Source organism: Solanum pennellii, chromosome 8 (assembly GCF_001406875.1).
Source record: "Solanum pennellii chromosome 8, SPENNV200".
Taxonomy (NCBI): domain Eukaryota; kingdom Viridiplantae; phylum Streptophyta; class Magnoliopsida; order Solanales; family Solanaceae; genus Solanum; species Solanum pennellii.
The window spans coordinates 66,194,986-66,221,790 of NC_028644.1; the positions used below are offsets into that span (position 1 = coordinate 66,194,986).

The 26,805-nt window shown below is 35.8% G+C and overlaps 4 protein-coding genes across 5 annotated transcripts in view; 2 read left to right on the forward strand and 2 right to left on the reverse strand.

The window, feature by feature from the left end:
- The window catches only part of LOC107029041, a 30,808-nt gene extending 17,211 nt beyond the window's left edge, over positions 1–13,597 (forward strand). For both annotated transcript variants that reach the window (XM_027919169.1, XM_015230336.2), the window contains exons 19-35: positions 1,042–1,203; positions 1,330–1,477; positions 1,619–1,719; positions 2,422–2,574; positions 2,983–3,030; positions 3,403–3,510; positions 4,373–4,447; positions 5,695–5,745; positions 6,608–6,751; positions 6,846–6,973; positions 9,636–9,723; positions 10,194–10,253; positions 10,323–10,575; positions 11,363–11,514; positions 11,622–11,692; positions 12,397–12,553; positions 13,062–13,597. In XM_027919169.1, the coding sequence (XP_027774970.1) occupies positions 1,042–1,203; positions 1,330–1,477; positions 1,619–1,719; positions 2,422–2,574; positions 2,983–3,030; positions 3,403–3,510; positions 4,373–4,447; positions 5,695–5,745; positions 6,608–6,751; positions 6,846–6,973; positions 9,636–9,723; positions 10,194–10,253; positions 10,323–10,575; positions 11,363–11,514; positions 11,622–11,692; positions 12,397–12,553; positions 13,062–13,232 (2,070 nt within the window). In that variant the 3' untranslated portion in view covers positions 13,233–13,597. The remainder of the gene's footprint in view (positions 1–1,041; positions 1,204–1,329; positions 1,478–1,618; positions 1,720–2,421; positions 2,575–2,982; positions 3,031–3,402; positions 3,511–4,372; positions 4,448–5,694; positions 5,746–6,607; positions 6,752–6,845; positions 6,974–9,635; positions 9,724–10,193; positions 10,254–10,322; positions 10,576–11,362; positions 11,515–11,621; positions 11,693–12,396; positions 12,554–13,061) is intronic.
- An 85-nt stretch (positions 13,598–13,682) lies between these two features.
- Positions 13,683–18,686, forward strand: LOC107027861 (subtilisin-like protease SBT2.6). Its single transcript, XM_027919170.1, has 9 exons — positions 13,683–14,479; positions 14,573–14,723; positions 14,829–15,241; positions 15,409–15,504; positions 15,599–15,668; positions 15,782–16,064; positions 16,441–16,775; positions 17,052–17,319; positions 17,892–18,686. Exons 1-9 carry the CDS (start codon positions 14,331–14,333, stop codon positions 18,581–18,583), a joined length of 2,457 nt encoding a protein of 818 aa, XP_027774971.1. The 5' UTR covers positions 13,683–14,330; the 3' UTR covers positions 18,584–18,686.
- Positions 18,678–20,059, reverse strand: LOC107029042. Its single transcript, XM_015230338.2, has 4 exons — positions 19,861–20,059; positions 19,528–19,788; positions 19,207–19,383; positions 18,678–18,902 (listed from the first exon to the last, which is right to left on the reverse strand). The coding sequence occupies exons 1-4, from the start codon at positions 19,873–19,875 to the stop codon at positions 18,840–18,842; spliced, it is 516 nt and encodes a 171-aa protein (XP_015085824.1). The 5' UTR covers positions 19,876–20,059; the 3' UTR covers positions 18,678–18,839.
- A 4,581-nt stretch (positions 20,060–24,640) lies between these two features.
- On the reverse strand, positions 24,641–26,576 carry LOC107028663 (light-harvesting complex-like protein 3 isotype 2, chloroplastic). The gene is made up of 3 exons (XM_015229824.2): positions 26,017–26,576; positions 25,232–25,369; positions 24,641–25,123 (listed from the first exon to the last, which is right to left on the reverse strand). Exons 1-3 carry the CDS (start codon positions 26,426–26,428, stop codon positions 24,873–24,875), a joined length of 801 nt encoding a protein of 266 aa, XP_015085310.1. The 5' UTR covers positions 26,429–26,576; the 3' UTR covers positions 24,641–24,872.
- Between the last annotated feature and the right edge of the window lie 229 nt (positions 26,577–26,805).

The following is a 26,805-nucleotide window of genomic DNA, read 5'->3' on the forward strand; positions in this document are numbered from 1 at the left end:
ACTCCACTACCTACCAGCCTTCTACCTTAATTCTTGTCCTTCACAACCTCCTATCTTAGTTCATGTCCTCGGTAAGCTGCAATTGCATCATGTCTTGTCTAATCACATTTCTCGAATACTTCTTTAGCCTACCTCTACCTCTCCTGAACCCTTCCATAGTCAACTTCTCACACCTCCACACTGGGACATTGTGTCTCTCCTCGTCACACGCCCAAACCAGCTCAGTCTCCCCTCCGCATCTTGTCTTCCAACGCAGCTACCCCTACCTTTTCACCTATGTCTTCATTTCTGATTCTATCACTCCTAGTATGCCCACATATCCACCGAACATCCTCATTTACTTTCATATTATGAACATGAGAGTTTTTGACTGACCAACACTCCATCCCATATAACATTGTTGGTCTAACCACCAAGCCATAGAACTTGTCGTTAAGTGTAGACTGAATCTAGCTGCTTGAGTTTTAAAGATACAATTTGAGCGCCACTGATTTCTGACTAGTAGGATAGTCGTAACAGCTGGGGTAGACAATTTTCCAGATGCAATCTACACCAACGTATGTTTGTTGGCAGACCTGTACGGATCTTTCTAATGACATAAAATAATATTTCTTCATATCAATGCAGACTTAGCTAAAGATAGGGCTCGATAGGTTTTAGACATGGTAGAGAACTTCTATCAAAGGAGAAGTGGAGATTCATGTAGCCAACCCTGACTTGTTTGTGTCTGAGTGTAAGTGTTGTTGTGACAGATTAGGTATTTTTGTATTAAAAGAGATATTGAACTGGGTGTGGTGTTTATGGAGATAACTATTGTGTCAAGACTTTATAATAAGATTCATTGTGATCCTTTATATCATTCAATTTTGTTGTTGGAACAGGGAACTAGATAAATTTTCATTTTGCTCGTCCCTTATCCTTACCCCTTGCCCCTTTCCAAAATGATAAATCAGTTGACTTTCTGTTAATAGAAGGTGGGCATTTCATGTGATGTCAGGTGAATCACCTGTTGAATATTCACTAACTATGGTCTCTACGCAGATGATGTGGAAGCTGGTGCGCTCTTCTTGGATTTTACATGTCAGCTGCAAAAAAAGGAGAATTGCTCCAATTGCTGCACTTATGTCTTCTGTGATGCACTATTCTGTTTTTGGCAATGAGAAGATGCATAAATATGAGAATGCACCTGGACCTTTGAAGTGGGTGGGTAGTCTCCCTCCCTTCTATGTGTTTGTGCTATGTTTTTAGTGATTCTGTGCTGATAAATTACTTAGCTCATTTGCTTACCAGATTTTTTTGGAAAAGTAACTACATTCTCCACTTCTGCAGTTTGTGGAGAAAATACTTGAGGAGGGCACTAAAAGTCCACGAACCATTCGGTTAGCCGCCTTGCATTTAACTGGACTTTGGCATGCTTATCCAAGTATTATAAAGTTCTATATGAAAGAACTGAAGTTATTAACACAATATGGTTCAGGTATGTCCTTAATGTCATATTATGTCAGTTATCATATTATTGACTGTAAATATGTAGAGTAGTTTCCTTAATGTCATTTCAGTATCTTCCGATGACAGTGAACTTGTTCTTTTTTGCACGTGCAACTTCATCCCTCTTCAGTTGCATTTGATGAGGATTTTGAAGCAGAATTGTCTGAAAATCGTGATGCCAAAATTGAAGTATCAGTTCTGGCTAAAAGCCCAGATCCTGAGCTGACTGAAGTAAGTCATACCATCTCTATTTTGAGATCACCCTCTACATGCATGAACCTCTCTGGTACAAAAGAATGAAGGCAGCTCACTGATTGATGTCATTATATTGTTCTTAAACGCTAGAAGAAAGCTGACCTTATTGCCCCTAATTTTGTCAGGTCTGCTGATATTTTGATCATTGTTATGGCACCAGCCATCTTTATTTTAACCAAAATTAAACTGAGCTCCAATGCGTTACCATTTCTGTTTGATCAGCATTCTTGCTGTGCTTTTAGGCAAGCCATGTTATGAATGAGAAATGCAGTTTATGGACTTGGAGTTTCTTTGACAAATTAACAAAAGGCTTTTATACAAATTATTCCTTAATTTTCTATTTCAAGTTTCTTTTTGCATATGAAGATAAAATTTAGTCGACTAAATCTTTTTAAATTGGAGAACCTCATGGTTTCAGTAAGTTGTTAATCAAATGCATTTTATAAGCGACTAGCGCTTCATGCTTTCCATTTTATTTCTATCTATGTTTTCTTTTCTTAGCTCAATCTGTTGGATAAAAAGTAGTATAGTTTATTCCAAAGTTATTCTTCTTTGGCTTCTGTGAACAGTAAATAATGTTTAGTTAATTTTGGCTCCCCCGCCCACCCTGCACCTGGAAATTGTCCTAACATTCAACTAGTTTCTGATGGGAGTGATCCTGTACTGGCTTTGTACCAGGAATTTATCAACACAGAGCTGTATGCACGTGTCTCAGTGGCAGTTATGTTCTCCAGACTTGCAGAAATAGCCAGTACTCACAATGAAGATAGAAACGGTAGTGATGCTCTAGTATCTGGCAAGATGTTCCTACTCGAACTTCTCAATTATGTGGTATTGAATTCTTCTCTCGTCATCCTTCTTGAACTCCAACTTCCAACTCCCAACTCAATAGTCAATACAATAAAGGGAAAAAGAAGCAAACTTCCAGAAATTGTTTGGGTTTAAAATTTTGGGTATTATTTTTTTTAGCTACTGTTACACTATTTTTTTGGTTAGTGTATAAACTTGCAATGACATACCTAATTCGAGTATATGTCAACTTATAGACGGTAACCGCTCGTGTACTTGCATATCGTTAAATAGATAAGAAATTACACATTTATGCTTAAATATGTCATGTTTAATACTACACAACAATGTACGCAACTAGCAAGTGCACGTGAATTTCGTACATTGATTGTTGACTATGCTTCACGTAGCTTATCTGTGGAGGTACCAACTTCTAGATTGTTTATGCAGGTGAACGACAAAGATCTTGCTAAAGAGTTGTGTAAAAAGTACAGTGCAGTAAGTACTTCTTTTGTTTTTTCCTATCACTATTCTAGTTCTTGTGATTTTTCTTGGATGCGTGTGTTCTGCCCCTCTGGTAATAAAGATTTCTAGTTCAAGGAGTTCACTAAACGCTCTATTGATATTTATCTGAGTTAGTGGATGCTTTTCAGTAAATCTGAGAGTAACAAATATGCAAACTGCACCTTAATTCTGTTTCCATCTCTAAATTTGCAAGCTTTTCTTTACCAGTTTTGAATATTAGCCCTTATCCTTTTTTGGTTTTTGCTCAAATATGTAATTATTCCAGAACTTCCTTAGTGTTGTTACTATAATGCTATTATCTTTCTGTCAGAAAGTTTAGCCCTTATCTTTCGTCTTCCTGGGCAGATTCATAGGCGCAAAGTTCGTGCATGGCAGATGGTATGCATTTTGTCACAGTTTATTGATCAAGATATAGTCCAGCAAGTTACCCATAACTTGCATGTATCTCTCTATGTAAGAACTTCTGCTTGACAATCTATTTATTGCTCTTTTATATATTTGAATCCTGATCGACTGTTATTGCCTCCCGAAAGAAGAAAGGAAAAAAAGGAGCCCAATTTTGCTGACCTGTCTTAAGATAAGAATATTACTGGATTTTTTAACACTAGGTTTGGAGATGTTTGTGCTAGATATTATTCATAGAGTTCTTCTGTTGCCCTTTCTAATTGCAACTGTTTCTGTTCCGCTGAAAATTTGGGATTTGCTAGCTATTCTTCATGGTTCTATCCTACTTTGTCTTGGACATTTCATTTTTCGGGGTATTTCCTGAATTTTATGCACATCTTATATTAAGAAATAGACAAACTGCCACCGGATACCAACATTGTGGTATAGCTACCAGATGAATAATAATAATGACAATTGTTCTTGGTAATAATATTTTGCAATATATACATTATTAATAGGGTGCTGGAAGTCAAGCTATGATGGTAAATTTTATAAGAAGATTTGGATGACTATCCGATTAAGTGTTGTGTGGAGTATATAGGAAATGCTTCGAAGAACAAAGAAGTGATTCAAGTTGTTAATTAACAGAGAATTCGCCCTCCCCAAGCCCCCCCCCCCTATCCCCTTACCCCCACGAAAAGGGGTGAAAACTATAGAAGAACAGGTAATTTGATTTAGGTAGTTTTGGTTCAAAATTCTCAAGAATTTCATTAGCATCTGCTGCTTCATGCAATATATGCAGTTATGTGCATGTTTGTTTGTACATGAAAGTCAATATTAGTGTCCATATGTGCTCAAATGATTGGTCTCCTATATCAAGCAGCTCTATTGCTGATTCTAATGACTCTTACTGTTCTTTTCCATGTAGAGGAACAATTTCCCTTCGGTTCGACAGTATTTGGAAACATTTGCGATCAATATCTACTTGAACTTCCCTTTGCTGGTATGGAATTCTCTGAGAAATTCATTTTTTAGGTTGTTCTATTCGTAAGATTGGACTTTTCCATGTTGTGCCATTTGACATTATGATATCTTGTGTGACATTAGATTATTTTCCTTATTATGCGATATTCACCTTTTTCCTCCAGTCCATTTGTGTGTGTTCCCTTCATGTTTTTGTTTCTGGTTTTTCTCTTTCCACATCTGTGACGTTCTGAATATGTGTGAATGTCCTGGTAGAATAGTTATGCTAATGCTTCAAATGTTCCTATTTATATACAAGTGCAAGGAAAAGTAAGTGCCAATACATTGTGTGGGCGTGCAATTCAGCCATCTTTTGGGCATGAATTTCATCCTTTTGGGGCTTGATTTTTCAGCACTTTGGGCATGAAAATAAGCTCTTTGGGGCTCCATGTGGGCCCCAATCTTCCTCCTCTCTGGCTTGACCTTGGACCATGAAATATGTATAACCCTTGGCCCACTCATCGCAACAATTCCTGAGCTAATTCGTAGGCTCTTCTTCCATGATAAGCATCGTCTTGATCTCCCATTGAAGCTCAACATCTTGCATCTCCTTAACTTCCAAACGTCATTCAAGTCCTTCGATAAAGATGCCACCATGGATGCTATCAGATGACTGGTCACACAATTCAAAATGGTCCCAGAGTAAGTTTCACTCTACTCTTGGTTTCCCTAATGTGAGGGCTCCCATGTGATGTGTCCACCCTCTATTATGTTCACTCATAATCAAAAAGAATTTTCACTTGTTGGGCATATGAAAAACATCAAGCGCGCTCATGAGTTGATGAGATGACCACAAAATCAATATATGAGTTTGGACTTTTGCTGCACATGCAGTATGGATTTAGTATGAGATGAGCTTTCCACAAGTCTTTGATACCTCTATAGCATTATCCATCTCTATATACTAAGGAGTTGTTTCCCGAGTTACCGATGATTGTTTCTGTAGAACAAATTCATAATGATTATGTTATTGTTGAAAGTAAAGAAAATCAGAAAGAATATTGTGTATAATATTCTTACTGATTATGTCATAATAATTAGGAATCCAAGAATTGAGAAACTTAGTTTATGTACCCCCAAAATCCTATATGAAAAGCCTTGTCGCGAATACTAAGCAAGTTGTTAACTACTTAACTATCCTACATGAGTTTTCCTTTTCTCGTTACCAAGAATCTTTCCTTTATTTGATAGATGAGTGTTTCAGTATTATGCATTTTTCTTTTGCAGGTTGGGCAAGAATTAGTACCATTGCTGCGAGATTATAATATGCGACCTCAGGTGAGCTTTTTCTCATTCTACTTTCTAACATATAAGATGTTAATACTTCATACTTACAAATAAATTAGAATGGTACAGCATAGGCTAGTATGATACCCACACAAGGATGAAATACACTGAAGAATAATAGATAAATCGTCACATTTTTAGCCTCCCCCTTATGACTTTCGTCACTTAAAAAATGCCGTCACAATTATTGATTTTTAATCTGTCTTTTGTGGTCAAATTTGGAAAAGCTTGTACTTAGAAGGGAGTACAAGTTACAACATCCTTTGATTAGGCAACAAGACATCAAAATTGCAAATGCTTATCTCTGCTGGACATCAGAGTTCTTCATTCTTCCACTGGAGAATATAATGTATAGTGCTGCTACAACATTCATTGTGACTGTTCTTCAAAACAGGATTTTTTTTTCTTCAATAAACTAACAATGAAAGTTAGTGCAAACTTTATATCCAAATTGTACTGATGTGAAAAGTTATAGAGGCAGTGGAGGGGACCAGCATGTTAATATTTTTGTTTGCTTATTTTGATAAATTAGCACAACTTCAAATCACTTTAATTTAATGTGAAAGAAGTACTCTGCCCTCATAGGGTAAGGGATTTGAAAATGCACTGACTAAATGATTTGTCAAATTGTCATGCATGTCCATTTTTTGGTAGGGGAGGTCAACTATAGTTATCTTCTTTTAGTAGACTGAGGTAGAAGTCAAAGAATATTAATTTTACTTTGTTATCATGTGACTACTGACCAAATGATAAGATATGTAGTTTACTACTACCTTCAATTGTTCTAATTAAATTGTTGCCTATCCACTAGCGATGACGGAAAACATCACCTTATGTTTTCTTACGGTTGCAGGCTTTATCTTCCTATGTGTTTATAGCTGCAAATATCATCCTTCACTCAACTGAAGAATACAAGTCCAGACATCTGAGAGAACTACTACCTTGTATAATTCCCTTGTTGACCTCACACCATCATACTCTACGTGGTTTCACCCAGGTTAGTTCCTTTGTGTTGTGGACTTTGTGGTCTTCGCTGAGCATATTGATTGTCACTGTTTTTTTAAGTGGGATGTTTTGTTTTTCCTTTGTAGTTATTAGTGCATCAGATTCTGCAAAAATTGTTGCCATCACATTCTAGTTTCTATGCAACCATGACTTTAGAGGAAAAGTGCTTTCAAGATTTGAGATCGTATTTGCAAGATAACCCTGACTGTGCACGGTAAGTTTTATTGTATGGGCTTGTCTAAGATAATATTTCTTTTCTTTTGTTTTTTACCTTTCTGAATCATTCAGATTCAGCCCATTAAATTCATTTGTTTTATTTTTTAAAAACCTCTTAATGGTTCTGAAGAGGTCTGCACGAATCAGATCTGCAGGAGACTCTTAACAACATTCAGACTCATTCGATAAATTATCAAATAATAAATCATAACTTTTCTGCTTTGGGCGTGTGTTTTCATCTCTTAACTAAAAACTTTTTTTCTCACTTTTTTCAATCAAAAACCATTTTTCCCCAATCGGTAAGTTTTCACAAATCCTTTTAAGTATTTCTTTTTATATTAATAATTTTCTTGTCTTGTGTGTCAAGAACAATGGTTGCAATAATATTTTTGGTGTCTATTGTTTATCAAGGTTTTTGAATAAAAAAATAGTACTCCAAATCATGATTATTTAAAACTTTTAAAACTTGTTTTTTTAACAAAAGTGATATATTTTGTTGAAATGAAAATTTTATAATATTTTATTAATTTAATGTTCACTTTCACTTTCACATTCGAATATTGAAAACAAACAACATTAATTATTTAGTGTTCTGATTTAGAGACCACATCTTAATATTCAGATGTGTATTCAGATCAAAACACCCAAATCTTAATGCAAATCTTAGTATTCAGATGTGTATTCAGATTCAGACCTCTTAATCTTAATGGAAACAAATGAGGCCTTAGTGTTCCTTCTAGCAGAGACCAAAAAAAACCCGTCTCACAAAAGTATTTTATGTACAAATATTATGACAAAAAAGGGTTTAGAAAGAAGTATATATCAAACACGGAGCAAAACAGAAGTATGGGCTAACAAGGGTTGAGAAAGAAGTATATATCAAACACGGAACAAAACAGAAGTATGGGCTTAACTATTCATCACCATCAAATCAGTAGAATCTCATCCTTTATCACCAAACTGAAACGTAATGTTACATGTAATCACTCAATGGAAGAATGGCACAATAGAACAGGTTACTATTTATAGGAAAGACGGTCACTAGACTATCTGCTCAAATTTAAATATTTTTCCATTTCTGCTTTTTTCTTATTTTCCTATATATTTTTCTTTCTTTTCTCATCTTCTTCATTTAAACCAACTGATATTTTCTCCAACCCAGTTCCATCCACCTCCATCTCCACAAATTCTTCTCCATTTTTCTGTTCATTTTTGAAAAACAAAAAAGAATGTATGATTTTCATAATTGAGAACAACTATTTTCACTGATACACCACAACGTCAGCAGTAATATTTTTGTAGTTTTCCAGTGAGACAGAAGGATTTGGGGGTTCTTGTGGTTCTCTGTTTGCATAAGTAGTACAAAGATGTTCTCTAAAATTAATTAAAGCGATACATATAATCTTGCATCAATTCTCCCTTGATTAATTGATTTTGCAATGAATATGTGAAAGAATTTTGGGATCTAAATCACGTTAAGAGCTTCATTTTCTGAATCCAAATGATAATATGCTTGCTGAGCAGCTGACAGCTTCTTCAAGAGTTTGAAGCAAAATTGCTTTGAGTGCGAATCTAAATAGGGCTAAAAGAACTGAGTTGGAGTTGATAAGAGGAGTATGTTTTCAAGATGGATTCTTTCCAAAGTGTCATTTCTTGGCTATTTTGTTTGAGGATGTTTAACTTTTCTATTTTCCGCTGAGATGCTTGTTTAGTCGTTGAAATATTCATCTTTACTAGTAAGAAGGTATATAAGTTAGGAAGAATAGAAAACAAGATGAAAAAAACTAAAAAGTAGAAAAATATATAATCAATAAAAGAGATGTCGTAAAAATTGAAAAATGGAAGTAAAATAGTATTAAAAAAATATAAACTGTGTGACAAAAATGATTGGTTCATGGCATACACTGCTGCTGTTAAAACTGGTGTTGGTCACAAAAGGTGGTATTTCTACCATTTCGGACAGTTACTGGGGTTCACATGATCCCTGCAAAGTTTAAGTGTTCTTTTGGTAAAACTGGACAAGTTTGGGGGTGGGGAGAATATGTATTGGAAGGAAAAAAATCTAAGGGTGTTTTAAGCGAAAGAGTGTACAATACAGAATATTAAGTGGAAAAGTTATTACTTCCTTAGGCTTTTGGTGTAAAGAACAAAATACAGAAGAGGAAATCCAATTAGTCAATTTTATAGGTTCTTCTAAGTACTTCTGTAATTTTTAATTGCAATGCTTTTTGGAGGTGTCTCCAGCATAGTTCTAAATGCTACCAGTTCCAAAGAAAAAAAAAGAATATGTAGTATCCCAAAATAAAAAGATGTAATTAGTCAACCTAAAAAAGTACATGTAGACCTATTAATTACAAACCAAGTACAACTAATAGAAATCAAACCAAGGAGGAAGACGAATTGAACTGATACATGGAATTTTTAACTTGAAGAATTCTAGAGAGGTTCAACTTTTCTAAAGCACTCCAAATCTTGATGTTAAGATGGAAGTTTCCAATATCACGAATTTGTGTCATGCCTACATCAAGTTATAAATTAATATAATTATGATTTATGGCATTACCCCTGTGCAGAAAATGTAGTGTATCTATATAATGTGCATAGACTATGGTTAGAATGTGCATAGACTTGAACTAATCATTTGTTTCTTTCTGCCACAGGTTAAGAGCATCAATGGAAGGTTACCTTGATGCTTTTGATCCAAAGAAGTCAGTCACACCGGCTGGAATTTTCAGTACTCGAGTTGAGGTGAAGGATTTGCAGATTGAGCTAGTCTTAGAATATTCTATCCTTCGGCAGATGCATTGTAACATTAGGAAGATTTTTTTTTTAATTTATTATTGCCTAATAGCTTGATGTCAACTAATATCTTTATGCTAGGAAAGTTGTCCCTTTGATTGCCTTCCTAACTTCTTAATGTGAACCATATGTATTTTACCCTTGCAGTTTCAGAAGCACTGGAACTTAAATTTGTTGATCCTTGTGGTACAACTGCTAATATGAGCATAAAATTGGTGTAGTTCCTTACAAAGCTTAATCATAACAATAATAAAATAATCCCTTTTATTAACTGTTGTCAAACATACGTTTCACACTTTAGCTCAGTGAAAGCAAGTATGCCAAGTCAGGCATAGTGACCTTATTTCCCAGTTGTCTTTGCCCACATACTATTTCTAATTTCTGAAAACATGTCCTTATCTCACTGGTGATATATGTAGGAACTTGAATTCGAATGTGTACCAGCAACCCTCATGGACCAAGTAACTAATTTTCTAAATGTAAGTCTGCTCACTTTCACTATTTTGTTGTATTTCGTGGTTTTGTTGCTCACTTCCCTTTATTTCCAGGAGACTAGGGAGGATCTCAGATGCTCAATGGCCAAAGATGCAGCAGCTATCAAGAATGAGAGCTTGCTTGTTGACAATGATGGAAAGGGCAAAGAGAAGTCTGAAAATCTTACTGAAGGGCAAACAGTAGTTCTGCCGGTGCAAGATATATCACTAGATTTTCAGAGGAAGATTACTGTTTCCAAACATGAAATGCAAAGTTTTTCTTCTGCCGTCTTGTTGGAGAATGAAGGACAATTAAATTCATTACTAGGTAACTGAATAAAATACTGATTTCGTAATGATTTGCATCACAATTTGGTATGAGAAGGTGAATTACACAGAGGAAGCATTATATAAACTGTCCGTGCAAATAATTCGTTAGACCAATAAGTTCATTGCCAGAATAATTGCTTGTGACTTGCATCATGTACGTAATGTGCTAGCCTGGAATTTCCCCCGGATCCCCATCCATTCTCTCGAGGAAAAGCATTTTTATATCTTCACTAGTTTCTGTTTATGTAAAAAAATTTAAAAAATTGATGAGTGTGGTGTTTTGGCCGGCTTTCACGTACCTCGACTAATTCCACGGGATACATCCCACCAACATTAGGCACCAGATAACTCTGTCCAAGGAATAATCACCTCGTGTTTTTTGTCTCCGCTGGGACTCATGATTCTCAACATTTTCAATGACCACTAGGCCGCACCTTTATGTAAAATTTATCTGCTCCTATTGATGTCACAGAAAGGCTGTCTTAATGCCATTTTTATCTCTTGTATCTGCTTGTCACTAACAAATAAAGTTCAAACTCTATTGCTAGTCTTTGAATAATTATATAGATGCAAGTTCACCTTAAATTGGATGTGATGCTATCGACTTCAGGAGTGATGTGCCGCAGTAATAGGTTGAGTAACTATATGAACTTGTATGATATAGTAGTCATGTGGTGAAATTTATGAGAAGGGTATTTCCATCGCTTTCCATAATTTGTATCTCATGTATTTTCAAGATTTTTATTTCATTGATTGTCCTACTTGGTGCTTCTCTGTCAATGCAGACATAGAGAAGGAAGATCAGCTTCTTGAGAGAGTGTTGTACTCGAAAACTGTAGCTTTTGAGAAGTCGAATGCAAGTCAACAGGATATTATCCTCGTAGCATCACTAATTGATCGGATACCTAATCTTGCAGGATTGGCACGTACTTGTGAGGTGTACAATCACGCTGTTGTTTCTATGCCTTGTGGATTTGGGTGTTAGTGTGTGCATGTTTTTTAGTTTCAGAAGGTTTATTGTTCTTTCTGATTGACTTGTAACAGGTATTTAGAGCATCTGCACTGGCCATTGCAGACAAAAACGTAGTGAAAGACAAGCAATTCCAATTGATCAGGTTTTGATAGTATTACATTCATCTTTTGCTTTGTTTAAATTGCATGTGCTTGGGCTTTGCTTTGATTTTTCACATTGCAGATGCAAATAAATCTGAAGCAAGCCAGGTTGCAGGGAAATTTATAAATTTCCTATCTCATTCATGTTATGACATAACATTTTTAAATAGAAAATAAAAATCCTATTTTTGGCTGGATTTAAAATGAACTAGAATTAAGAAATAGGGTTTTTGGGATGAGCAATAAATTAAACAAACAAATCATGGATAAATATAATGAGGATCTGATGACATCCTCAAATAGAATAAAGATGATGTGGTTTGAAAGAATAACTGCATTGCCTGATATAATGAACTAACCCACAAATTCTTTTGAAGTCTCTTAATATTTTGCTTCTTTGTGCAAAATTTACTGGAATGTGCCTGCGCACTTTGACTTATGATTTTAGTGAAAGTTGCTGCATATTTACACCAAAGGTGATTTTAGTGAACTTTAAGGGGGTTAGGATTTCACAACTTGCAAATCCTCGATGTAAAATTTTGTTTTTGTGAATAGGAATTTTAGATCAGCATTACGAATGAATGGGAAAGTACCTGGATAGAGAGAGTGTTTTTTCTAAGTTGGAGAGGAAATGCTTGGTGTTAAATAGATTATCTTGATTATGGCCCCCTTTGTAGTTGACTGGAAGTATTTGTTGTATGTGTAGTGTAACTGCAGAGAAATGGGTCCCCATTATTGAAGTCCCAGTTATTAGTATGAAAGTTTTCTTGGAGAGGAAGAAGCACGAAGGTTTCTCCATCTTAGGTCTGGAGCAAACAGCAAACAGCATTTCTCTTGACCAATACGAGTTCCCTAAGAGGACGGTGAGTTTCATACGGTCAACATGGTGTTTCTTCTTTCCTTGAGTGAAAATTATTATATCTACACCAGTTTGATTGTAGATCTTCACTCTTGTTGCAAATGAATGGCCATGTGCCATGTGCATAAATAGGAGGACTTGCGAATTAATGGATCCTTCTATTTTCTGTTTATTTGAACTGTCTATACCAAATATCAATATTTTCTAATGTTTATAATATGCTTACCATTTGGTTTATATAATTTATGGTTAGGAAAAAAGTGTCCTAATGCCCAAACTTGGAAACGTGTGTGTATCACTAGGTTGACAATCATACCAATCTTTAGTGAAGGCACAACTCTACTTTTTGAAAATTCTCTTTCACGAAATGATTTTATTACTGTTTTTTTTTATCATGATTCGTAAATTAAATTGTTATTGATGTTATTCATGATTTGTAAAATAAATTGATATATTGATGTTATTCATGATTTCTTTTGAAATTAGTCTGATTATTGATTGAATATTTGTAGGTCTTAGTCCTTGGCCGAGAAAAAGAGGGTATACCTGTGGACATCATTCACATCTTAGATGCTTGCATAGAAATCCCACAGTTGGGAATAGTTCGATCACTCAACGTTCATGTCAGTGGTGCCATTGCACTTTGGGAATACACTAGGCAGCAAAGATCCAGTAGCTGCTGAATTTCACTACAAACTCCCTGCTTTCCTTTGGAGTGCAAGATAGCTAATTGTTTCTATCATCCTCATATTTACTGTATAATTACAGGTCACATATGTTATATTAGCAAATACACGTACATGTACCCCTCTGTATGTGGTGATATTGTTCTTGAGGGGCTCCAATTTTGTGTTATAGAAGATCTCTGCAAGTGATCTGAAGTTGAGGGAACAATCCATCATCCTTGTGTTTCTTATTGAGTATTAGGATTAGATTTTTCCCTCATTGAGTTGTGTTGTGTTTATTTCTCCAGCAGGTTTTATACAATTTACTACTAAAAGTTTTGATAATTCAATGAAATTTGCAAGTACTTGCTTCTTGTTTTGAAGTATGGTTAGGGCTGATGATTCGAAATTTCTTCCTTTGTTTCTCTCTGTACACTGTACAGCCACCATAAAACAAGAGCAGGTCTCTTGTTAGTCCTTTAATTTTGTTACCACTTACTGGAGATAATTGTCTACTCTATTTAAGAGATTACTCAATCTACCTGATTTCTCATGTTCATATTTATGTTTACCTATGGTCTTTGGGGTCAAGTTTGCAAGTGACTTGAGCAAAGTCTACTTCAGGCAAATGTGACTACCTATACTCCAACTATAGGTACAAGGGCATAGCGACTAGCGAGCAGCCGAGCACAAAAGAGGAATTGAATGTCTCCATGAAGAATGAAGTCGAGTCTTAGAAAGAAGATTGGTGTGAGAACGTTGTATGAAATAAAAAAGATAGGAAAGCAACTGAGTGCAAGACAAAAAAGGCAAAAGGTTTAGACAAGCCAAACAAAGAAAGATATGAAAGTTGGAAGAAATAATGTCACTTTAATCAGTGGTCTCGGGTTTGGATATCCCAAACAGAGTCATCTTTGATAGAAAGTGCAACCCCCTTACCCCATGTGTGCATGATGCCAGAAAATAAAGATAAAAGTAGAGAAATCCCAAATCATAACCCAATCAAAGCATGAAGAAGGGATGCAAAACCAAATGGACAGGGGAGTGGTTTGGAAATGAAAAAATCATGCATGCAAAACAAGTCTTTTAAAAGTGACTACTTTACCTCTCTTTCAAATGTCTAATACACCATATATTCTAGTAATGGCAACCATTTTAACCTTCATTGCCCTCTCTTTTATGACTACATGGGTGCCCTTACTGGCAAATGCAAAAATCTTCATGGTTCTAATGAAAGATGACCCTTTTGTATCTACAGAATCAAAGTAAAAACACTTGCCTCTTCCTTAACCTGATTTAGTTAGCCATTAAGCATGCACTCTGATTTATTATTGTTATTGTGCTAATCTATTTTGCAGGAATTTTGAAGATGTTGATATCTACAAAGAGAGGATGAGAAGACAACATGACATGCTTCTAGGATCTCTTCTAGAAAAAAGTGTTTATACCAAAGTTTACAGCTATACTCATTTGATAAATGGATTTGCCATTCATTTGACATCTGATGAGGTAGGCATTTGACTTCATCAGTACTGATATCTGCAAAGATTTTAGTATTTTTTTTCTGTTGACTAGCTAAATGCTGAAAGAATTGTAAGTATTATATTGCTGCAGGCCCTTGATGTTCTGCGGAATGTAGAAGGTGTTAGAGCCATTTATGAAGATGTAAAGATGAAGAAGCTGACAACGCATACACCTGACTTTTTAGGACTTCCTGTTGATGTCTGGCCTAAGTTAGGTGGCCCTACGACTTCAGGGGCAGGCGTTGTGATTGGTATGATTGATACTGGAATCAATCCGTTCCATCCTAGCTTTTTGGCTCAAGCATCAAATGGTGCTGGCCGTGGTACAATTGTGAAAAGTGGAAAATTCAAAGGGAAGTGTGTGACTGGAGATAGATTCCCCGAAACAGCCTGCAATAGCAAGATAGTTGGAGCACAATATTTTGCAAGAGCTGCAACTGCTGCTGGCGAATTTAATGCCTCTCGTGACTATGCTTCCCCTTTTGATGCTGATGGACATGGAAGGTAAGTGACTTAATATTTAGTATGAAAAACATACTTGGCAGTATTGTTTAGTAACCACTGAAACTGAATTATGATTGACCTTTTTGACTATTATTATTTTGTTTCATTTAGTATTTTTGTATGATATTACATGTTCATAATCTATGAAAGATGTTTCGACATAGCAGCCATACAGCATCAACTGCAGCAGGAAATCATCTGGTTCCTGTCATTGTCAACCATTTCAACTATGGTTACGCAAGTGGTATGGCTCCAGGAGCAGGGTAATATGAATATTATTTTTCTCTCTTTTTATCAAGAATTCTACATGTGAAGTTTGATCTTGATTAAGAAAAACCGTGCTGCGTCTTCTAACAGGATTGCAGTGTATAAGGCCATGTATTCTTTCGGAGGTTTTATGTCAGATGTTGTGGCTGCAGTAGATCAGGTTGGAAATTATAGTAGATTACATATTTATGCATCTTTCCCTTTTTTAAAGCTTTTTACTTGTTAAAGTAGCTAATACTCAAAGGTTATCTTGGCAATATTTTTATCATTTAGGCAGTAGAAGATGGAGTGGATATACTTAGCCTTTCTGTAGGGCCAGCAAGTGTTCCTACTGGCCCTTCTGCTTTCCTCAATGTTCTGGAAATGCAGCTTTTATTTGCAACAAGAGCTGGTGTGTTGGTTGTTCAAGCTGCTGGAAATGGCGGTCCTTCTTCAACTTCCATTCTTTCCTTCAGTCCCTGGATCACAAGTGTTGCTGCCTCCACTACGGATCGTAGATATAATAATTCAATTGTTCTAGGCAATGGACAAAGCTTCTCTGGCAGTGGACTTTCGCGTTAAGTCCCTTACCTCTTTCTTGCTGTTAAATTTCAGTTATTTTCTTTAGAGCGAAGGGTCAAAACACACCAAAAGTATCCAGGTATTTCAATTTGAACCTTAACCATCAGGTGTGCAAGTCGAGCTTCCTACCATAACTATCACCAGCTATTTATCAAAACACATCTCAACTGTCACTTGTTCCTTTTTTCTACCCAAGTGATGGTGATATTTCAGGTAGAAAAGGGAACAATTGATAGTTGATGTGTGTTTTTAATCATTAACACATTACTTTATTAACAAATAACAGTTGATGTCTGCATTATCTATATTATAGTGACTGCTTCTCTTTTTTTCGTCGCGTGAAAATGTGGCCTTGACATCTTATTTTGCAGCCCCAACCCTTTCGGAAGTGCATTTCCCACTTGCTGCTGCATCTGATGTTTGTAAAGGGAACACTTCTTCTGCTCTATTGACAGTTGAGAGCTGCCAGGAGACAGAACCATTCATTCGAACATTAGTGCAGGGGAAGATAGTAATATGCACATATACATTTGATTTTGAATCAGAGGCAGCAAGCATAGCCACTGTTGCTGATACAATACAAAAAGTCGGGGCAGCTGGCTTTGTACTGACAATGGACCCTGATATTAGTTCTGAAAAAATTAAGGGAGCTACAATGACTTTGACAGTACCTGGTCTAATCCTGAACAGCATGGAAGCCTCTACGGTATTAATCTCATATCCGTAACCACCAGGATCACCATGAATGGTTCTCTTTATGGATGAAAAATAGAAATTGTGATGTCACAAAACTGGTTTCATCTGAAACCATAAATAGTAAATACTGTACATTTCTTGGTTCAATCTGCAAGAACTCCACGACTTTGAGAAGTTCAACTTAATCTATAGATATTCAAAGCAATAGTTTTCAAGGGCCTAGAATATATCTTGATAAGGCTGTCAATTGTCTACTAATCCTGATATTCCTTGTTGTCTGGTGCAGGCTTTGCGCGAATACTATAACTCGAACACACTAAGAAGTAGAAGTGGAAGGGCTATTACTTTCAGAGCTACAGCAAAAATTTTAGACGGGAGACAAGCTAGTTATAACAGTCAGGATCCGTTTGTGGCATCGTATTCATCTAGAGGTCCTGATGTGAACAATGCACTCTTAGACACTGCTGATGTCCTTAAACCAAACATCATGGCTCCAGGATCCTCGATATGGGCATCTTGGAGCCCTAATAGTGAAGGAGATCAACACATCAAAGGTATGATTATACAAATTCAGCTTATTTTACACACTTGAACAAGGCTACTCATGAATTATCCAACATCAACCTTATATTTTGGTATCTGAAGGTATGGAGGTTAAGGATTAGGGTAGAAAGTTGGTAGGTAATTGAGTTTTGTCTCGTTTTTCAGCGGGATTACGTTTGGTGGGAGTCTGGAAGCATCGTGTATGTCGTAGTATTAACCTTATACATGTAGTTTCTTGCTTTTGATAGTTGTTACCATCTGCTGTCTTTTGTGTTTCAATTACCACATTATTTCGTTATTGTTACTGTTCTTTTTCTGGATGCCATGTACTGCTTTCCGTATTATTTGACCTGTTTTATCCACTGCTACATCTCCTTTTTCATAACTACTTTGATTTGTTGCACTTGAGCCGAGGGTCTTTCGAGAACAATCCTTCTACTTCCACGAGGTAGGGTAAGGTTTGCACACTCTATCCTCCCCACTCCCCAGACCCCACTAGTGGGATTACATTGGGTATGTTGTTGTTTGTTGTTATTATTTCTTATTACAAGAATTGTAATTTGAAAAGACATCCTGTTTCCAGGACAGAATTTTGCACTTTTATCTGGAACAAGCATGGCTACTCCACACATTGCTGGAATTGCTGCTCTAATAAAACAGAAGCACCCTGGGTGGAGTCCTGCAGCCATTACGTCTGCGATGATGACAACTGCAGACGTAACGAATGGCTACTCTAGTACCCCTATTTTAGCTCAACAAACAAACCAGCTAACTCCTGCTACTCCTTTTGATTTTGGATCTGGGCTTGTCAATCCATCTCGAGCCATTGACCCTGGACTTATTTTTAAGGCAAGTTTTAAACACTATGTGCTGTTTTTATGTTCAGTTCCAGGAGTCGATGAAATGTCTGTAAGACGAGCAGTTGGAGTTGGATGCCCGAGTAAGAAAAAAGCATGGTGCTCGGATTTAAACACGCCAAGTGTGACAATTTCAAACTTGGTAGGCTCAAGAAATGTGATCAGGAGGGTGACTAATGTCGCTGGTGTAGATGAAACGTACCAAGTGCTCGTGCAAGAGCCTCTGGGCGTGAGTGTTACTGTAAGGCCACGAGTGTTTAACATCATTGCAAAGGCTTCAAAACATATTACCTTTGTCCTAAATGCAACTCAAACAACCAACACTTACTCATTTGGTGAAATCGTGTTCCAAGGTAACCAAAACCATACTGTTCGAGTGCCTTTGGCTGTGTTTGTAAGCAGCACTTTACATTCATGATGCTCTTGTATATATCTTCATAAAATAAAGTTTTGCCTTCTAGCATACACTGTAATCAGACTGTAATGCAGTTTACTTAAATAAGAGAAACTCATTCAGGTAACCTTCTTCTAAGCTCCAATAAATCGGTGAAAGAAAAAGAAGTGATCAAAGGAGACATGAAAGTAAGATTTGATAGCAATTATCAAATCTTCAGTTTGTTTAATCGATTAACCTTCGAATGCCTTGATTCTTAGACTCAGGTGTGATCCTTTGTTCATCGATGACTCTTCCGTAGTGTAGCAAAAACTTTGGAGAATAGGCCAGGCTTTCTTTGAACCTGAGAGAAAAAAAGTAAGTGTTTTCTTATAAAACAGTGATGTCTGGAAAAGCCAGAGTTGTATATTACTTCTCAACGTTTCAATTTGTTTGTCTTACTTTCCTTTTTATTCCGTTCTCTTTCCCTTTTTGATAACTCTTTAACTTTAACTTTCCACGTAGCATGTTTAAGACCATAAGATTAAAAAACATTTTATTTAGTACATTCTACGTATCTTTAGTTTAAACATCGTGCCAAGTCATCAAAACTAGACAAACAGATTGAAACGGAAGGAGTATAACTAACTTTACAGTAAGTGAATTACCTGAAAACTTTTCACCATGGCTTTTATTTTATTTGTTTTAGAAGCCATATTCTTCTTTTTCTTGGATTTCTTATTCTGAGTCATGAATGATCTAAGGAACCTTGGCATAACAAATTTCCAGTTCCCCATACAAGCTGGTACACTAACATATTTTGGCTTGTTTTTCACTGCAACAATCTGAAAAAAATAATAATAATTCTGAGGACAGTAAGAATACTTTTATCATGGACAACACGTTAAAATTCTTTATGTTGTCAGTGTATATTAGTTAAATCCTATAGCGAATGCATATATATATTAGTAAGATAAGAAACTTAGAACCTGAGAATTCTGTCTTTGGACTTGCTGTGGAACTGATGGTGTTGATGGCTTTGATTGATGATGATTCGAAGCTCGAAGATTTCTCGAGTAATCAAGAAGTTGAGCTTTTCTATTGTATCCTCTACCATTTGCAACATGTTTAACATGAAGATGTTGATGTTGAAAGTGATGAAATTTGTTGTTTGTTGAATTGCTTCTCTTTCTTGTTGGCCCCTCTACAAGAACAGCTACATATACAGTCCTTTCTCTCATATATGTTACCTAAAACAATCCAAAAAGAAAGTATTAAGATCATTTTTTCAACAAAAAACTAAGGATGATCATAGCACTAACCATTCTTGTTGGCATTTTTCGTTTTTATTGATATCGTTTGTCAGAATCAAGGGGTCTTTTTCCTCCACGAGTAATTGTTTCTCCGATTCTCACAGCTGCTCTCTCCACATCTCCGGATATCGAGGGGAGTGAAAGAAGTATAGGTGAAAAAATTTGGAATAAAAGGTAGAAAAATGGAAAAGGAAAAAATGTTGGTTGATAGTTTATATAGAAAGTGAAATGCAGGCCTAAAGAAAAAAAGATAATTAAGTCTTAATTCATTGTTAATATCGTAACCGAATAATATTAAAATAATTAAGGAAAGGTCCTTCCAAATATGAAATCTAAATTATGATTAAGATACATAATTTTAAGAAGTAAACAATGAATTCTATTTTGAAAAGGATGTACTACAATTTTGTTATTGCTTTATGTTTACTTTTTCTTTCTTCATTTGTCTTTATCATTTGGTTGATGATAAAGTAGAAAATGGTGTCTATATGGTTAGTTAATAGGGACATTTAAATCGTTAAATTTGATGAATCACATGGGAGTCACTATATAATACGCGATTCAAATATAATTTGAGTTTCAATACGAACTCCGATGTAGCATATAGCAACAAAATAAAAAAAATTAGTTAAAATTTTGTCGAATGATAATTAACAGGTAATTATAGGTAACAATCTACAATGAACATGGACAGGTAACTTGAGAAGTGGATAATTAATCAAATTTCTCATAAAAAATTGAATATTCACAAATTATTTCACAAGTTCCTCCATATTATTATACCTTCAAGATATACGTTATTAATATCTCTTGAATTACAAATAAAATGTAGGAGTGAAAGAGTAAATAGATAACAAAGTTATACTCACTAATATTTTTTATCAATAAAATCTCTATTTAATTATATTTTGTTTGTGACGGCAATCAATTTCCTAACTTTAAAATTTGTTAGTAATTTATTGCAAACAGACCTCATTTGCAGCAAAACACAAATAGGGAAACTTTGGTCATCTATTAGACCCCACTATACCAGCCTATGGTTGGTGAGCAATCTTCTATAGAGTGCTAAGAATAGGGTGTTTGCATTTCGACAGGCTAATTGGGATCGATTGTCATGTATTGATATAATATTGAAATTGATTTGATGTTCCGATACATTAACTTGAAATGGATACCACCGGTACAATCATTTCCTTTATAGAGAATTTATATCCGTTGAACATCCTTTTATATATTACCAACTTCCTCAAATGTTAACTTAGCCATCAAAATCTTTATCAGCATCCAAACTTGTGATTTATAATTGATGAAGAAATAACAGGAGCGTATTCAATGAAATTCTATAAAATGGGATTTGAAAAAGATATAATGCAAGCAGTCTTTATCACTATCTCAATGAGGTAGGGGAATTTTTTCGAAAGACCAACGGCTCAAGCAAATCAAAGTAATGAAATGGAAAAAAGGTTGCACGAAGAATCATGTGCTATACTCCATGGATTTTTGTGATTTGGAATTTCCGAAAGAAAATGGTCGAAATTTTGTATTGATGTCCGTTAAGACCTTAGCTATGGATCCAGTTCATCCCGCAAGGAAAACAAAGGCATTTTCAAGTTCAAACGAGCCCCAAAGCAAGTAAACGCAGATTTTGTTGATTTTTGTGTGCTATAGTTCATGGATTTTTTATGATCAAGAATTTTCGAAAAAAAATGTCTGAAATTTTTCATGGACGTTCGTTAAAACCTTAGCAAGGGACCTAGTTCATCCCGCGGAGAAAATGGGGTATTTTCAAGTTCAAACGAGCCCCAAAGTAAGTAGACGCAGATTTTGTTAATTTTCGTGTGCTATAGATTTTTTGTGATTCAAAATTTTCGAAACAAAATGGCCAAAAATTTTCATGGATGGCCGTTAAGACCTTAGCAACAGACTCAATTCGTCCCGCGGGGAAAATGAGGCATTTTCAAGTTCAAACGAGCTCCAAAGCAGGTAATCGCAGATTTTGCCGAAATTATCATGTGCTATAGTCCATGAATTTTTTGTAATCCAGAATTCCCAAAAAAATGGTCAAAATTTTCTTTGCACGTCCGCTCAGACCTTAGCAATGGTTCTAGTTTGTCCCATGGAAAATGAGGGCATTTTCAAGTTCAAATGAGTCATAAAGCAGGTAAACGCATACTTTATTGATTTTCGTGATCTATAATCTATGGATTTTTTGTGATCCTAAATTTCCAAAATAAAATGGCCAAAAATTTTCATGGACGTCCGCTAAGACATTAGCAATGGACCCAGTTTGTCCTGTGGGTAGACAAAACATTTTCAAATTCAAACGAACCCCAAAACAGAAAAATGCATATTTTGCCGATTTTTGTGTGCAGTCCATGGATTTTTGTTATTCGAAATTCCTGAAACAAAATGACTGAAATTTTTAATAGACGTCTGTTAAGACATTAGCAATGGACCAGTTCGTCCCGCGGGGTTAAATAGGAGTATTTTTAAATTCAAACAAGCTCTAAAGTAGGTAAATACAAATTTTTCCGATTTTCATGTGCTATCGTTCATAAATTTTTGAGCTTCGGAATATCTAAAACATAATGGCCGGAAATTTTCATATACGTCCATTAAGATCTTAGCAATGGACCCAGTTCATCTCGTGGAAAAAATGAAGGTATTTTCAAGTTCAAACGAGCTTCAAAGTAGGTAAACAGATTTTATTGATTTTCATCTGCTATAGTCCATGAATTTTTTGTGATCCAAAATTTCGAACAAAATGGTCGAATTTTCCTTTGGACGTCCGTTAAGACCTTAGTAATAGATCCAGTTGTCTTAAAGGGAAAATCGGGGCATTTCCAAGTTCAAACAAGCCCAAAGCAGGTAAACACAGATTTTACCGATTTTTGCGTGATATTAACATGAATTTTTTGTGATTCGTATTTTTGAAATAAAATGGTCAAAATTTTTCATTGATGCCTGTTAAGACCTTAGCAATTGACATAGTTGATCCTGCGAGGAAAACAGGGGCATTTTCAAGTTTAAATGAGCTCCAAAACAAGTAAAATGCGGATTTTTCCAATTTTTGTGTACTATAATCTATGATTTTTTTTGTAATCCGGAAATTCTAAAATAAAATGGCCAAATTTTTTTATGGACGTTTGTTAAGACCTTAGCAATGGATTAAATTCATCTCAAACGAGTTCCAAAGTAGGTAAACGCAGATTTTGTCGATTTTTGTGTGCTATATTCCATAGATTTTTGTGATCCATAAGTTCCAAAACAAAATGACGGAAATTTTTCATGGACATCTATTAAGACCTTAGCAATGGATCTAGTTCGTTCTGCGGGAAAAATTGGGGCATTTTTAAGTTCAAACGAGTTTCAAAGCAGGTAAATGCAGATTTTATCGATTTTCGTGTGCAATTATCCATGGATTTTTTAATGATCTGAAATTCCCGAAATAAAATGATCAATTTTTGTATGGACGTCAGTTAAGACCTTAGCAATGGATCACGTTCGTCCTGAGGGAAAATGGAGGCATTTTCAAATTCAAACAAACCTCAAAGCAGGTAAACATAGATTTTGTTGATTTTCATGTGCTATAGTCTATGAATTTTTTATGATCCGAAATTTCAAAACAAAATGACCAAAATTTTAGTGGACGTCCGCTAAGACTTTAGCATGGACTCAGTTCGTCCCAAAAAAAATTAAAGATATTTTCAAGTTCAAACAAGCACTAAAGTAGATAAACTCAGATTTCACAAATTTTCGTATTCTATAATTCATAGTAAACCATTGATGATATTGATCAAAGACTACATGATTAGGCTAATAGTGCACCAACATGGTGCTAGTTACTATAACCAGCCAAATTCATATGAATAAGTTGGTAATAGGACAACTCTTAACTATCTATTAACCTTCTATGTTATTCTTTGACTGTCATACCCTCTTTATCTAAAGTCATGTCCTCGATAAACTAAAGATGCACCATATCGTGTCTAATCACTTCCCCCAATACTTCTCCAGCCTACCTCTGCCTCTCCTCGACCCCACTATATCCAACATCTCACACCTCCTCATTGGGGTATCCGTACATCTCCTTTTCACATTCACAAACCATCTCAGTCTTCCTTCCTTCAACTTGTCCACCACAAAGGTCACTCTCACCTTTGTTTCGGATATCCTTATTCCTAATTCCATCAGTCCTAGTATGTCAACACGTTCATCTCACCATCCTGATTTCTGCCACTTGCATCTTTTGAACCCGAGTTATTGATTGACCAACACTACATCCATACAACAAAGTCGGTTTTAATCACTTCCCCCAATACTTCTCCAGCCTACCTCTGCCTCTCCTCGACCCCACTATATCCAACATCTCACACTTCCTCATTAGGGCATCCGCACATCTCCTCTTCACATTCACAAACCATCTCAGTCTTCCTTCCTTCAACTTGTCCACCACAGAGGTCACTCTCACCTTTGTTCTGAATATCCTCATTCCTAATCCCATCAGTCCTAGTATGCCAACACGTTCATCTCACCATCCTCATTTCTGCCACTTGCATCTTTTGAACCCAAGAGTTATTGATTGGCCAACACTCCATCCATACAACAAAGCCAGTTTTAATTGATGAAGAAGATGATTCTAAAGCAATTGCTAGTGCTTGGGAGAGTCAACTGCAGACTTACCTTTTGCAAATATGAACCTATCTTGTTCCGAACCTGAGTAATGCCTCAAACAATAAGAAGAATAGAGTTACAGTATCTACTAAAAGGCTCCAGTTTGAAGCATGACTAAGCAATCTGACAAAATAATATCATAGATCAGCTAAGAGATTGTTTACTACAGAAAAAAACAGAACCGATTTTACTGTCAAACAACAAAATAAGAAAGGAAAGAAGATACAATTAGAACTAAACAAAATGGTGAATACAGATTTTAGGCTCTCTTTTGACTAGCATTGTGTCATCACCTAATCGCAATCTTCCAAATATATGAAAATCAAAGCTTAAGTGAGAAAATGTGTTCAAGAGTCCTTTGAACTACTTGAGTTCTCGTCTTGCCAAGACGCTTTCCATTGCTTGTCATAAAAAGTAGACTCGTCCACCAACTTTTTGAGTGTTTCTATATCCTCATTCTTCCGTATCAGAAGCACACCGGCCACAGCTACAAACAACAGTGTTTTGCAAAAGAAGTTCCCCATTTGGTCAACAAGGCCTACCCCAGTCAAGCTATCCACAAAATAGGCCATAAAGAAACCAACCATTGCAGCACGACCTGCATAAGATTTACACATGCTTTATTAGTTCAGTTCAGTAAAGATGTATCTAGAGGTATGTATTTGAGAACTGGAAAAAAACTTCTGGAAATAGGGTATGAGCAAACCATTGAGAAGTTCAGCTTCAGGGAGATGGAATCTCTTCATCCATGCCCACCAAGGAATAATGGAAGTGTCGAAAAGCACAGGTTCTTCATTACTTGATGACTCTGGGTTATCTTCCAACCATTTCCTTCTCCTAACCTCTGCAAATGAATAGTAATTCGATCGTTATTAAATCAAGCAATATCATATGAATAATGCCCCAAAAAAGATGCCTAGAGTAGGTCATACGGCTGATGTTTTCCACTCGAGCTAACACGATGTATGATTAGGAGACACCTCTATTATAACTTGAAACGAGGAAGAAGGAACAAAAAGTTGAAAGCTTTACGGTGTATTACAGCTTTTGAGTCGAATGTTAACTGCTGCCTGACCATAAGACCATAACACCTCAATTCAAATTGAAATGCAAGGAAAAACAGCAATATGTAACCATAGTTTGCTGGCTTAATTCATACACACGTCTCTAATTTAACACCACAAGATTCAAAAGTCTTTATTTATTTCGTAAACTCTATAGCCATTCAAATTAAGACACTTAAATTGGGACGGAGGGAATAGAGAGCTTTATCTCTAGGTTCCTCCGAGTTTTTTCCAATGTTCATCAGCTCCCCCTGCTTATGGACTTAGACAAAACTACAGCAACCCCTTCTTAACAATGCATTTTTCTTCTTTGTATAGCCAAACTGAAGTACAATTTGTTAATCATAAATCACATAATTGAGGTAAAAGAGAAGCATATCAAAAGAACACAAATCAAAATTAGTGGAAAAAAGGTTTAATCAATTACCAGCATCAATAACAGAATCCCAATGGGTTTCTCCATCTTTCTGAAATTGCTTCAAATCCCAAGTCCCACCAACCCATCTCGTATCTTGAAACATCTTCACAGTCTCCGGTACCGGAGCTCCGGTGGAAGCCACCGGCGGTGACCCATTAGAGCCTACAGAAGCCTCATTTGACTCCTCAACTTCCACAGCACCATCCTGAGCTTTTTCTTCAGGTACTTCCTGCTCTACAGTAACAGAAGAAGAGGAAACTACACCACCTGACCCATTATCAGTGGCCTTCGGAGAAACCAAGAAAGAGAGATGGGGTTTCTTGAAACTTATAGAAGGATAAGGTTTGGGGGTTAAGTGATGTTTTGAAGGGGTAAGAGTAGGGAAGTGAAGTGGGGGAGATGAGAATAAGGCCATTGACATTCTTGTGGCTGATTGAAGAAAGCTTAAGCAATGAAAAATAAGAGCTTTCAGGTCATGGCAAAATGATCTTTCAACAATCCTTAGCCGCAGAAATAAGCAAATGATTTCTTGGCTGTTACTTACATATAAAAAAGTCTTAAATTAAACATTCCAAAATGATGTAGTAATACATAAACATGTTCATTAACTTCACCTCGAATTTTATACATATTATTCTCCCTATCTGCTTTTAATTGTCATAATTTCTATTTATAGAGTCAATTTAAAAAAAACTTTAACTAACATTTTGAGTCATTATATTGATATAAAAAAAAAATACAATTTGTAGTACTTTTCATATAGTTTTTTATCATCTAAATTTTTGATTAAAATATCAA

Bases quoted from the DNA above. Each gene is read 5' to 3' on its own strand.
- LOC107027861 (XM_027919170.1), top strand. From the start codon at position 14,331: ATGTCTAATACACCATATATTCTAGTAATGGCAACCATTTTAACCTTC. The intron at 15,242-15,408 runs GTAAGTGACTTA...TCGACATAGCAG, and splicing joins GATGCTGATGGACATGGAAG to CCATACAGCATCAACTGCAG. The intron at 16,776-17,051 runs GTATTAATCTCA...TGTCTGGTGCAG, and splicing joins ACAGCATGGAAGCCTCTACG to GCTTTGCGCGAATACTATAA.
- LOC107029042 (XM_015230338.2), bottom strand. The intron at 19,384-19,527 runs GTTCTAAGTTTC...TATTTTTTTCAG, and splicing joins TCCAAAGACAGAATTCTCAG to ATTGTTGCAGTGAAAAACAA. The intron at 18,903-19,206 runs GTAATTCACTTA...TTTTTCTCTCAG, and splicing joins CCATGGTGAAAAGTTTTCAG to GTTCAAAGAAAGCCTGGCCT.
- LOC107028663 (XM_015229824.2), bottom strand. From the start codon at position 26,428: ATGTCAATGGCCTTATTCTCATCTCCCCCACTTCACTTCCCTACTCTT. The intron at 25,370-26,016 runs GTAATTGATTAA...ATTCATTTGCAG, and splicing joins GGATTCTGTTATTGATGCTG to AGGTTAGGAGAAGGAAATGG. The intron at 25,124-25,231 runs GTTTGCTCATAC...AATCTTATGCAG, and splicing joins TGAAGCTGAACTTCTCAATG to GTCGTGCTGCAATGGTTGGT.